Source organism: Hypanus sabinus, chromosome 18 (assembly GCF_030144855.1).
Source record: "Hypanus sabinus isolate sHypSab1 chromosome 18, sHypSab1.hap1, whole genome shotgun sequence".
In the NCBI taxonomy this organism is placed as follows: Eukaryota; Metazoa; Chordata; class Chondrichthyes; order Myliobatiformes; family Dasyatidae; genus Hypanus; species Hypanus sabinus.
In genome coordinates, this window is record NC_082723.1 from 40,128,637 (window position 1) to 40,142,126 (window position 13,490).

Below are 13,490 nucleotides of genomic sequence, written 5' to 3' on the forward strand. Positions count from 1 at the left end.
GATCTTTTGGTCTCAGTATCTGAAGATGACGTGCAGGCTACCCTCAAGAGAGCGAATCCAAGGAAAGCAACCAGTCCGGACGGAGTACCTGGCCGAGTACTGAACCTGTGCCAACCAACTGGTTGGTGTATTCAATCTCTCGCTCTGGAAGTGGGTGATACCCATCAGCTACAAGCAGGCTTCAGTTGCACCAGTGCCCAAAAAGAGTGTGGTAACCTGTCTAAGTCACTATTGCCCAGTGGCATTTACATCCACAGCGATGAAATGTTTTGAGAGGGTGGTGTTGAAGCTTATCAGCTCCTGTCTAAGTGGTAGCTTGGATCCACTTCAATTTGCCTACCGAAGCAACAGGTCTACAGCAGATACATACATCAGGATCCTCTTTATCAATTACAGCTCAGCATTTAACACCATCATCCCCTCAAAACTAATCAGTAAACTCCAAGACCTGGGCCTCAATACCCCCCCTGTGCAATTGGATCTTGAATTTCCTCACTTGCAGACCCCGGTCAGTTCGGAAAGGCAAAAACATCTCCTCCCCAATCTCCAAAAGCACAGGAGAACCCAGGGGTGTGTACTTACCCCCTGCTCTACTCATTTTACACCTATGATTGTGTGGCTCAGTACAGCTCCAACATCATATACCAGTTACTGAAGACATCACTGTTGTGGGCAGTGGTGATGGATCAGCATGCAGGAGGGAGATTGAAAACTTGGCTGAGTGTTCTCTCACTCAATGTCGGTAAGGCTAAAAACTGACTACAGACTTCAGGAGAGGGAAACCAGAGGGCCATGAGCCAGTAATCAGTGGAGGATCGGAGGTGGAGAGGGTCAGTGACTTTGAATTCCTGAGTGTCACTATCTCAGAGGAATTGTACTGCACCCATCATATATAAATATAATTGCAAAGAAGGCAAAACAGTGCCTCGACTTCCTCAAGAGTCTGTGGAGATTCAGCATGTCATCGAAAACCTTGGCAAACCTCGATAGATGTGAGGTGGAAAGTGTGCTGACTGGCTGCAGTACAGCCTGGTATGGGTGCACCAATGCCTTTGAGCTGAAAATCCTACAAAAGGCAGTGGATTTGCCCAAATGCATCACGGGTAAAACTCTACAAACCATTGAGCACATCTACATGAAACATTGCCATAGAAAAGCAGCACCCATCATCAGAGATCCTCACCACCCAGGCCACGCTCTTTTCTCACTGCTGCCATCAGGTAGAAGGTACAGGAGCCTCAGGACTCACACCATCTTGTTCAAGAACAGTTACTACCCCTCAACCATCAGGCTCCAGAACAAAAGCGGATAACTGCACTCATTTAAGGACTCTTTATCTTGTTATTTCATTCTCAAGTTCTATTTATTGCTAATTATTTATATCTGCATTTGCACAGTTTGTTGTCCATTGATCCCGTTTACAGTTACTGTTCTATAGATTTACTAAATGTTCCTGCAGAAAAGGAATCTCAGGGTAGTATGTGCCCACATATCTGATAATAAATTTTACTTTGAACTTTGAAGACGTGGGGCAGAATTTAGCCATTTGGCCCATTAGGTCTTCTTGACATTCGATCATGGCTAATTTATTTTCCCTCTTAACCCCATTCTCCTGTCTTCTCCCCATAATCTTTATGCCCTTACTTATCAAGAACCTATCAAACTTTGCTTTAAATGTATCCAATGACTTGTCCTCCACAGCCGATTGTGGCAAAGAATTCCACAGCTTCACCACCATCTAGCTAAAGAAATTCCTCCTCTTCTCTGTTCCAAAGGAACGTCCCTCTATTCTAAGATTGTGCCTTCCAGTCCTAGACTCTCCTACTATTGGACGTATACTCTGCATGTTCATTCTATCCAGACGTTTCCATATTTCAACAAGATTCCCCTTCAACGGCGAGTACAGGCCCAGAGACATCATTTCTGCTGGGTGCTCTAGTTTCCGCCTACAGTCCAAAGGAAGTTAATTGGTCATTGCAAAGTGTCCTGTGATTAGGCTAGTGTTAACGAGGTGGGTTGCTGGATGGCATGGCTCGTTGGGCTGGAGGGGCCTGTTCTGCACTGTATCACTAAATAAATAAAAATATAAACAAAGGCAATGAATCCTGACTTCCCAATATTTAATTATAAGGAAATTTACAGCTCCGGACTCTGAATAAACAGAGTGACCGGAGGGTAGAGAGGTGGTGGTGCAGCGAGCTGGGTGTCCATGCAGTCAGGAAAACCGACACTTCTGGGTGATACTAAAGAACTGGCAGAGTAGCCTGCGGAGAGTAAGAACAAGACAAGGAAGGCTCCTTCAGGCGGCATGAGTGGCTGGAATCTGAGCCCTGGCTTCATTCTGCCCTGTTCCTCTTATCTGTTTGCAGACAAACTATACCCCAAAGTCCTTCCCTCCGACGAAGAACACCGCCCTGCACAACTTTTATTTCTTGCTGAGCACCGCCAGCCATCCCTGTCTTTATTTCAGATCTCCAGCATTCAGTCAGTCTCCTGCTTTCTTTTAAAAGATTTCCTTCTCCAAACTCCTTACTCTCCTTGTACTGTATAGCAATTATATTCTCTCTGCCCCAGTGGTTATACAGACGTTTTCCTCTCTCTCTTATTGATTGTGTAATTTGCTAAGATCCAATAGTGCTGTACACTGTGTACAGGAATCAATGATACAAAAAGTCTATTGCCTTTACCAGATTTCAGAGCTCCATGGTTTTGTTTGCACTCTAAACTGGGTTTAGTGAATAACATTGATGTTTGTGTCAATAGGCCAGGGATTTTAGAACGAATCCGGAGGCTTGAACACATAGTTGATGGGCATGGTGCAGTACTGAGGGTAGGCTATGTTTTCAGAGCTTCCAGCTGAGATCCAAGTCCTCTTTGCTTCCTTAATTTAACATAAGCACCTTGAAGCAATATTTAGGGAACCAGGACTTCCCTCTGGCCAACAGGCAGAAGCAGATTGTGTCCACAAGACTATTAAACTTAGGAGCCAAATTGGGCCATTCAGCCCATTGAGTCTGCTCCACCATTCCATCTTGGCTGATTCTTTATCCCACTCAGCCCCATTCTCTTGCCTTCTCTCTGTTACCATTGCCTCCCTGACTGATCAAGAACCTATCAACCTCTGCTTTAAACATATCCAATCACTTAGTCTCCACAGCTGTCTGATGTAATGAGTTCCACAGATACAGTACCCTCAAGCTAAAGAAATTTTTCCTCAAGTCTGTTCTAAATGGACATCCTTCTATACTGGAGCTGCGCCCTTTGGTTCTAGCCTTTCCCACTATGGGAAACATCATCTCCATATCCACTCTACCTATGCATTCCAATATTTGATATGTTTCAATGAGACCAACCCTCCAGTGAGTACAGACCCAGAGCTATCAAATATCCCTCAGACGTTAATCCTTTCAATCCCAGAATCCTTCTCATAAACCTCTGGACCCTCTTCAATGCGAGTGCATCTCTTCGAAGGTAAGGAGCCAGAAGCTGCTCACAAACTCCAAGTGCAGTCAGACCAACGTCTTATAAAGATGCAGCAATACACCCTTGCACTTCTTATGTTCTACTCCTCTCAAAATGAATGCTAACATTGCATTTACCTTCTTTACCACTGACTTAACCTGCAAGTTAAACTTTAGGGAATCCTGCACTAGGACTCCCAAGTCGCTGTGCACCTCTGATTTTCAAATTTTCTCCCAATTTAGAAAATAGACTACACCTTTATTCCTCCCACCAAAGTGCATGACCATACAATTCCCTACACTAATCCATCCGCCACTACTTTGTCCATTCTCCCAGTCAGTCTTAAGTCCTTCTGCAAACTCCCTGTTTCCTTAACACTACCTGCCCCTCCATCTATCCTTGTATCGTGTACAACCATGGCCAAAAAGCCATTAATTCCGTCATCCAAATCATTGACTTTTGGATAGGTACATGGAGTTTAGTAAAATAGAGGGCTATAGGTAAGCCTAGCAATTTCTAAGGTAGGGACATGTTCGACACAACTTTATGGGCTGAAGGGCCTGTATTCTGCTGTAGGTTTTCTATGTTTCTATATTTAACATGAAAAGAAATGATTCCAACATTGACCTGTGGGAAACACCACCAGTCACCAGCAGCCAACCAGAAAAAAACCCCTTTATTCCAACTCTTTGGCCTCTTGCCAGTCAGCCAATCTTCTGCCATGCCTTTCCTGTAATTCCATGGGCTCTTACCTTGTTAAGCAGCCTCATGCGCAACACCTTGTCAAGGGCCTTCTGAAAATCCAAGTACACAACATCCACTGAATACCCTTTGCCTACCCTGCTTGTTATTTCCTCAAAGAATTCCAACAAATTTGCCAGGAAACCATGCTAACTTTGGCCTATTTTATCATGTGCCTCCAAGTACACTGAAACCTCAACCTTAATAATGGACCTAACATCTTGCCAACAACTGAAGTCAGGCTAACTGACCTAAAATTCCCTTTCTTCTGCCTCTCTCCTTTTTCGAACAGTGGGGTGATATCTGCAGTTTTCCAGTCCTCAGGAACCATTCCAGCATCCAGTGATTATTGAAAGATCATTACTAATGCCTCCACAATTTCTTTCAGAACCTTGGGGAGCAGTCCAACTAGTCCAAGTGACTTACCTACTTTAGATCTTTCAGCTTCCTAAGCACCTTCTCCTTAGTAATAGCAACTACACTCACTTCTGCCCCCTGACACTTTCTAATCTCTGGCTTACTGTTGGTGTCTTCTACAGTGAAGACTGATGCAAAATACTTATTCAGCCCATCTGCCATTTCTTTGACCCCCTCCCCCATTACTACCACTCCAGAATCATTTCCCAGTGGTCCAATATCCACTTTTGTCTCTCTTTTACTATTTACTTATCTGAAAAATCTTTTGCTATCCCCTTTTATATTATTGATTTGCTTAGCTTCATATTTCATCTTTTCTTTCCTTATGGCTTTTTAGTTGCCTTCTGTTGGTTTTTAAAAGTGTTCCAATCCTTAACTTCCCATTAATTGTTGCGATATTATATGCCTTCTCTTTTGGTGTTATGTTGACCTTGACCTCCCTTGTCAGCCACGGTTGGCTCATCCGCCCTTTAGAATACTTCTTCATCTTTGGGATGCATCTATTCTACATCTTCTGAATTGCTCCCAAAAATTCCAGTCATCCCTGTTGGTGTCCCTTTACAATCAGAGGCCATGCCTCTGTAATTTTTTTTACTCCACTGTGATACTGATACATCTGATTTTAGCTTCTCCCTCTCAAGCTGCAGGGAGAATTCTATTATATTATGATCACTGTCTCCTGAGGGTTCCCTTACCTTCAGCTCCCTAATCAGATATGATTCATTACACAACACCCAGTCTAGAATTGTCTTTCCCTTGGTGGGCTTAACTTTTTACATAAGTTGGTGTAAAAAGCCATCTCTTAGGCATTCTACAAATTCCATCTCTTGGGACCCAGCACCAACCTGAATTTTCCAAACTACCTGTATATTGAAGTCCTCAATGACTATTCTAACACTGCCCTTTTGCCCATACCTTTTCTATCTCCCAATGTAATTTATGTCCCACAACCTGGCTATTGCTTGGGGGCCTGTATATAACGCGCATCAGGATATTTTTACCCTTGCAGTTTCTTAACTCTACCTGCAAGGATTCTACATCTTCCAACTCTATGTCACTGCTTTCTAAGGAATTGATTTCATTTTTTACCAACAAAGCCACCCCACCCCCTCTGCCTAACAGCCTGATCTTTTGATACAATGTGTTCCCTTGGATGCTAAGCTCCCAACTCTGATCTTCTTTCAGCCAGGCTTCAGGGATGGCCACAACGTCATACCTGCCAAACACTAAATGCGACACAAGTTTAGCTACCTTATTCCATATACCGAGTATACTCAAATATAACACCTTCAGTCCTGTATTCATCACCCTTTTCGATTTTGCCCTGATGTTACATTTTATTTTGTTCCATTGACTGCAATCTTCAGCCTGTCCTTCTTCAGAGTATTACTACACATTGCACCTACTTGTATACCAAATACCCCAACCTAGTCCTATCACTCTGGTTCCCATCCCCCTGCCAAATTAGCTTTCCCTCTCTCCAACAGCTCTAGCTGCAGGATATTGGTCTCACTTGGGTTCAGGTCTAACCCATTTTTTTTTTACAGGTTATATCTTCCTCAGAAGAGACCCCAATGTTCAAGAAATCTGAACTCCTGCCCCCTGCACCAACTCCTCAGCTACCCACTCATCTGCCAAATCGTCCTACTCTTACCCTCACTGGCATGTGGCACAGCCAGCATTCTAAAGATTACTATCCTGAAGGTCCTGCTTTTCAGCCTTCTACCTACCTCCCTAAATTCTCTCTTCAGGACCTGCTGATCAACCTCTCAGTCTCCTGAATGACCTGGAGTTCATCCAGGTCCAGCTCCAATTCCTTAACATGGTCTGAAAGAAGCTGCACTTCTTGCAGGTGTGGTCACTAGGGACATTGGAGGTCTCTCTGCCTTCCCACATCCTGCAAGAGGAGCATTCCAATATCCTGCCTGGCATCCCCACTGCTTTACCTGTGCAATATGAAAGAAAGGAACAAAAGTTAAATGAAAAATCTATCTACAGCCTCCACCTCTCCTCACTGAAGTCTCCGTCCGCCAAAGCCTGAACTCCCTACACTAACAGTGGCCCAACAGTCCTCCACTTATGGCCACTCCACTTAAACCTAACTTCGTTTTATTGGCCCTTGCCAAGAGCCTAATTATGCACAATCCAGCATCTCCATGGGAACTGTGGTGCTCAGAATGTCTCAGCTGACCCCACATGCTTCTTCTGAACTTTCTGTCCCACTACACAATCCAGTAACTCCTCAGGAACTGTGGCGCACAGAACTGATGTCCATCAGACCAGTGTGGATATTACAACAATGTGATTACTGGGACCTGGATGAACGTAGAACATCTTAGCTTTTTCCTAATATATGCCAGGAGCTGGAATACTTTGGGACACCTGACAGCTGAATAAGTTCACAAGTATTTGCTTCCATTGATTTTGAACCTGAACTCCATACAGCTCTGCAACAGAGGCTAGAAAGACTCGTGAATGAAAATGTACGACCCTCCAACTACTTGGTGAATTAAGAAGGGAACTATCCGACCGTCTCCAGTTGATGCAGTATGTCAGCTCTCAGATGGAACTGTCTAAGTAATAGCACGCTGACACCGAGGTCAAGAAGAGTACAGTGCAACATCAGCCAGCCATTCACAAGCCTTGATGGAAGAGACCGAGCTCTAAGTGCTGAACCCACTGTGGGAGATAAGGTGCCCTCTTGGAGTATTCTGCTGCCAAACAAACTAAACTTGGCATTGTTTGACGTGAGCGGAAGAGACACTGGGATGATCGTAGAACCCAGCAGAGGCCACCCTGTGTCTGAGACACCATCTACATTGTGGAAGAGGAGACAGACAATATATTTAATTAACCACCAGGTAACAATTGTATGTATTGAAGTTAAACAAGAATGTAATTTCACATTTTACTTAAGTCCTACATGTGGCCTACAGCCAACCAATGGAGGAAAGGCAGAATGAATCAATTTACCTCAGTAACGGTGAGGTGGGGGGAACAGTGTTCCGGTTGCCATGCAAATGATTTACTAGGAGCTGGGGAGGAAGATGCTGCCTAACCCGCTGACTTGCTTCAGCATTTCCTGCGTGTTGCTGTGGACTTACAGCATCTGCAGATTTTCTCGTGTTTGTGATGTCTGTTTCTGAAGCAGTGCTTGGAGAGGAGTGTGAATTACATGAACACAATCCCCGATGAGCCCAGGAATCTGCGTGGACCAGAAGGGGATGATGTCAAGCCTGATGTAGGTAACAAGCCAAACTGGAAGGATGCGTGGTCAGAGGCAGGAGGTCACAGAAACCCCACAAGTTCAAAAAACTGACAGGAGATCACACACACAAATGAACTCAGAGGCTGACACTCTGATTGGCTAAGCAGAGGAAGTACTTTTCAAAATGAAAGAGCAGATATTTGCGCCCATAACACTAAGAGACATAAGGCAACATTTTCATGATTTGTATATGTTGTATCTATCTTACGCTTGCTCAGCACACTCGGAATTGGCTCCACACTTTGCTTCACCATTGCCAGTGAAGAGTTAGGGTTCCTCTGGACACTGAGTAATTCAGTATGATAAAGACAAGTCAGAAGCTATGATCAATACATCACAGTCTCCAACCAAATACTTTAATCACCTTAAACACTTAGTTAAGAACATCTCTTAATCTTCTATATTCAAGGGAATAGAAGTGTAATCTGTTACCTAATATCTCACTCCGGTGAATCTCCTCTCCACTTCCTGACCAGTAACTTTTTACTCCAATCCATAGCTCTTTGCCTCCTATCTGTGTTCAGAAAACTTACCAAACAATACTAATATCCATAACATTGCCAGGAGATCAATTCCTGAGATTGTTGGTAAGTCACACCGTTAGACTAATCCTACCTTTCCCTTGTATCTTGACTCCACTCCAAACCAGTTGCAGCCAAAAAACTGCCACTCCTCCCATCCCTCTTATTTCGGTTAATAGTCTTTTACGCAGACTTGTCAAATGCTTTTCTGGTTGTTCACATGAATAATCATTTTTCTTCCACACAACATCAACCGTGTTCAATAGACATGACTTACCCTTTGGACATTCACATTGGTTCTTTCTGACAAGCTGAAACTTGACCAAATTCACATACTCTCCCTAACAACAGGTTCTGGAAACTTCTGGTGCTGCGAATGGATAGGACAGGAATCTTAGTTTCATGAACAGGTTTATTGGGATCTCAAAATCATTTACAGATTTTCACATGATTGCCTTAAAAGAATCAGGGCCAATGAAAAGTATCAAAAAATCTTTCAACAACTTGTCATTAACAACACTTCATGTTCAAGTCTTATGTTTCTTAAGAAAAACAAAATTCTGTTTAATGCCAAAGCAGAGTAGGCTTGGGCAATGGCTGAGAACAGGCCAAGAAACAGAGAGAGAGAGGTCCAGGGAATGGGTGGAGAGGGAGCGAGGCGACTAGGGAATGGGTGGGGAAAAAGTGCGAGAGGCCCAGGGAATGGGTGGTGCGAGATAGAGAGAGAGAGATGGCAAGTGAAAGAGAGAGAGAGAGAAGTGAAAGAGTGAGAGGGACAGAGAGAGATGGAAAGTGAATGAGAAAGTGAGAGAGGGAGATAGACAAATAGATATAAATATGGGGAGAAAGTGCCCAGGTGTTTGTGGATGGGGAGAAAAATAAGCTGAGAATGTTGGCAGTCACTTGTACTGGTATGATGGGTGTGAGGGAAGGGCATGCCATTCAACAGTGGATGAGGAGAGTGGGAATGGATAAAATAGACTCATAGACCCCAAGGCTAATGAAACCTGCAAGAGTCAGGCAAGGATGAGAGCAAAAGGCTTCACTTTTTAAAAAATATTACAACTTAAAAAATACTTAAAATCCTTGCGCTGGATGATTTCTAAAGCAATTTCAAAATTGGATTTCACTAACTTAAGCAATTAAAAGATTACAGTAAAAGACTAGCGCTATGTTTCCAACCGGTCCTTAAATTACCACAGCAGGTTCTGGATGCCTTTTAGCCTTTAGACTGATAACGAGAAATAAAGCACAATTTACAAAGCAGGCCTGGGGTGAGGCCCAGACACACTGAAGGAGAATTTCACTGAAGTATCTTATGTAACAACATGCATAATGTCTGTAAGTTGTGTTAGCAAAATGCAGCAGAAAAAATAGGGACCCTAAGTCCTTGGGACATTGTTCCAGAAGATCTGCCATGCCTTATAAAGAAAATGGTTGGCATTAGCTGGACAATATAGTACCACACGCGGAGGCTGTAAATAGCGCCAATTCTTCAGTCCCCTCATTGGGGGACAAGACTCCCGTTCAGTCCTCGGTGGCAAGACGAAGCTGAGTGATGCAAAGGACAGGTTTTGAAAAGGCTCTTATGCACACCCAAACTCCCCCTCTAACACCCCCCGTACTTAGCACCAATGTGGTTTTGCGAAAGAGAGTTAAACACAAAAGTTCAAGAGGCGTGGTTTGTCCGCTGTCGGGAAACAAAAGCAGCGAGTGGGCTGCATTTATGAACCACCAAAGTATGTGTTATGGAGCCGTGTGCTTTGGTACTGCAGCGTAGCCGGTTTATTAATCCTATGTAACACATTTTATATATTTATATATTTATATATATTTGCACATTAGGTAAAAATTAAGAGTTAACCTTGTACAGTTTAACAGAGTCAAGTCACATGCATTGTTTTGAAGCCTGAAGCTGCAAGGGAAATAAAAAATATTATACAATAAAATATTTACTTACAAACATACAAAAATTTGTTTTTGTTTTAAAAAGAAATAATAAAATGTCAGCACCATTTCCGAGGAAGGGTTCAATTCAAGACATTTATTTGATGAGATTTTCTTTCTTAAAAAAAAGGCTATGAATTTGAAGTAAGAGAATAAAAAACCTGCAGGAAGTACAGAGATTGTTCGGTCAGTATCAAGAAGGCAGAGGCGGTTGTTAAGAGGTGGGGGCAGCCACTGGGTCAGCTGCCCCCGAAGCACCAGCCCTAACTCTGCCTTTCCGAGGCTGACCGGCAAGGCGATCTGGTGCAAACTCCGCGCAAACTGCGGCTGCGAATCAACAGTTTTGGGTCCATCAAATTTTTTGCGGGGCTGGTTAGTGGTGGTAGGGGAGGGGTCGATGTCCAAGAAGTTCATTGCGAGATGAAGACTTCCTTTTCCTTAGAAGCACCTTGGAGTTGGACAGTGGCTCCATGCCCTGCAGTCTCTGAGATCGCACATCTTAAAATCTGCACGTTGAGGTTACAGTGTTGTTCACTTTGCAGACTTCCATTCTTCCTCTGTATGTGTTTGTGTGTGTATGTGTGTTTAGACATTTTTCTTAATCAGTAAAGTTTTGATTTGGTTTCTTTTATCCCACAAAACAGACAGGTCCAATTTCAAAGCCGAATTTCTGGCCTGACTCTCCAAAGTCATTGAACATGATATCGATGAACGGGAGCTGCTCCACTTTGGGGGTGTTGATTTCTAATATCGTCTTCTGATAACCCTTCTTCTCCTGCAGAAGGCAAGGACAAGAAGAAAAGGGGCAGGTTAGGAAGCGACGTGGGAGAGTTACAAACAAATCCTGACATTTGATTGAGCCAAAATCTGCCCCTTAAATAGAATTCAACAGTTCAATTTAATATCAGAGAATGTATACACTATACAACCTGAAATTCTTGTTCTTCACGGACATCCACAAAACAGAAAAAAACCCAAAGAATGATGACAGAAAAATGTTAGAGCTCCAAATCCCCCCCCACTTGCTTCAGCAGAAGAATTAACTCCCCCACTCAACTAAGCAATTCTAACCATTCCTTCTGAGTGAGCTAGTCAGTGTGAGATGTCGGTTTTGGGAGCAGCTGATGTTTCTCCCCCCGGGACTGTGCTGACACGCCAAGGTAAGAAATGGCAGAACATCACAGCTTTAATCTCGGGAGGCAATCACCTTCTCCTCCAGGGAGACACAAAGAGACCGCAGACGCTGGAACCTGGAGCACCACAAAGGGTGCTGGTGGGAGCTAGTGGGTCAGGCAGCGTCTGTGGAGGGAAATGGACTGTTGATGAGTCGCTCTCGTACAGAGCCGCTTCAGCACACTCTGGCTTCAGTGATACTGCCCACCAGGGTCCACTCCAAGGACCCAACCTTGCTGTACCAGGAACACAGCCAGCAGTGGGAGCTTGGGTTAACGTGGGAAAGAGGACAACTCCTTGTTAATGAGAGGGTTAGTGTGGGGCTGGGGGGGGGAGGGGCACTGGGTTAGAGAATATCCCAGACTAGAGTGTGTATGGAGGTGGAGAGGTTCCTGGTTAGAACGGATGCAGGGATGCAGAGAGTCCCTGACTAGAGTGGGTCCAAGATGGGATGGATACCAACTGTGTGGGCACAGAGATCGAGTGGGCAAGTGCTCTGACTGGGTAGAAGCTGAACGTAGGAATGGTGAGGTGGATTCAGTGATAGGTGGCTTGAGGATAAGTCTGGCTAACGGAACAGGCCGGGTGCAGGGACCACAGTGGATTGTTTTGCATATCTGTGGTGCAATGGTAGTTCTCACTAGTGCCAACTGAATGCTCCATAGCTTCACGTCCACTCTATGCAAAAGATTAATCTGGAGCCAGTGCGTTCGTTGAGTTAGAAAAACCTTTTTGCCCGATTGTAGGTGGTTGGCAAGGAGGCACTTACTGCACATTTGTCCATGATGGCATTGATATAAGGGTTATTGTCATACGACATCTCCTCGTCATTCGAGCCCAGGAAGCGAATGGCCTTGTCATAGCTGTCTGTGGTCGAGTCGTACCAGGCCACCGTCTGGTGGCAGTTGTAGGTGAGGTTCTGATGGGCGGAGGCGCTCAGCAGCCGCAGGAAGGTCATCTGTACAACTCCAATGGGATTGCTTTCTGCGTCTGCATAGGAAAGCTGATTGCGGGAAAGAGAGATCGAGACAACTGGGCTGGGAGATGGCACCAAACCACACACTGTGCCTTCCACACACACAGTCGGACGAGAATGAAGTGACCCTCTGGGAACCCCTGGCTGGAAATGGGCCACAGTCGGCCATCTGCTAGGTAGTTAAGGAAGGCAAAACCTGCCCTTTGCCATGTCCTGACAGAGTGAATGATTTGCTTCTGGCTAACAAAACCCCTTCCTTTGTGCTCACATCAAAATGGGGAGGGAGTTTATTTATTTATTGAGATACAGTGTGGAATAGGCCCTTCCAGCCCTTTGGGCCATGTTGCCTAGCAATCCCTGATTTACCCTAGCCTTATCACGGGACAATTTACAATGACCAATCAACCTACCAACTTTGGACTGTGGGAGCACCCGGAAGAAACCCACTTCGTTTTGGGGAGAACGTGCAAACTCCTTACAGGCAGCGGCAGGAATTGAACCCGGGCCACTGGTAATTCTGCCATAAATAATTTAATAGTTTTGGGACCCTTATAAATAATAGTTTATGGGATATCACAAAAGGCTTAATAAATCTGCCCTTAACCTGTCTTGTTTCATAGCTTTTTCTTACCTTGTGTATTTAATATTTCAGTAATACTTGAGTAATACTGTAAATGTGTTGTTTGATTAAGCATTCTTTGTTGTTTACATAATGCATTATAGGTTATATGCATATGTGGTATGTGTGTGCCGTGCTGAAAGCAAAACGAATTTAGGCTCGTATTTCAGGCTCCTTTGTTCTCTTTTCAATTAATTTTATGTTTTGGAGCTACAAAGCATAACATAAGCTTCCCAAGCCTGTCCTTTCAAAGAGCAACCCTCTTTGTCCTGCTTCGTTGCTCTGTCCCCAAACCCCATGTACTTATCTAGTTATCTTTTTAAACTTTATGAAACTTGCTTCCACCAGTTTCAAAGAATGCATTCT

General features: G+C 44.1%; 1 protein-coding gene across 3 annotated transcripts in view; it reads right to left on the bottom strand.

Moving 5' to 3' along the window:
• Positions 1-8,807: 8,807 nt before the first annotated feature.
• Positions 8,808-13,490, bottom strand: part of col5a1 (procollagen, type V, alpha 1) — a 352,300-nt gene continuing 347,617 nt past the window's right edge. For all 3 annotated transcript variants that reach the window (XM_059994251.1, XM_059994250.1, XM_059994249.1), the window contains 2 exons: positions 12,299-12,532; positions 8,808-11,131 (listed from right to left, as the gene is read on the bottom strand). In XM_059994251.1, coding sequence (XP_059850234.1) covers positions 10,985-11,131; positions 12,299-12,532 — 381 coding nt within the window. In that variant the 3' untranslated portion in view covers positions 8,808-10,984. The remainder of the gene's footprint in view (positions 11,132-12,298; positions 12,533-13,490) is intronic.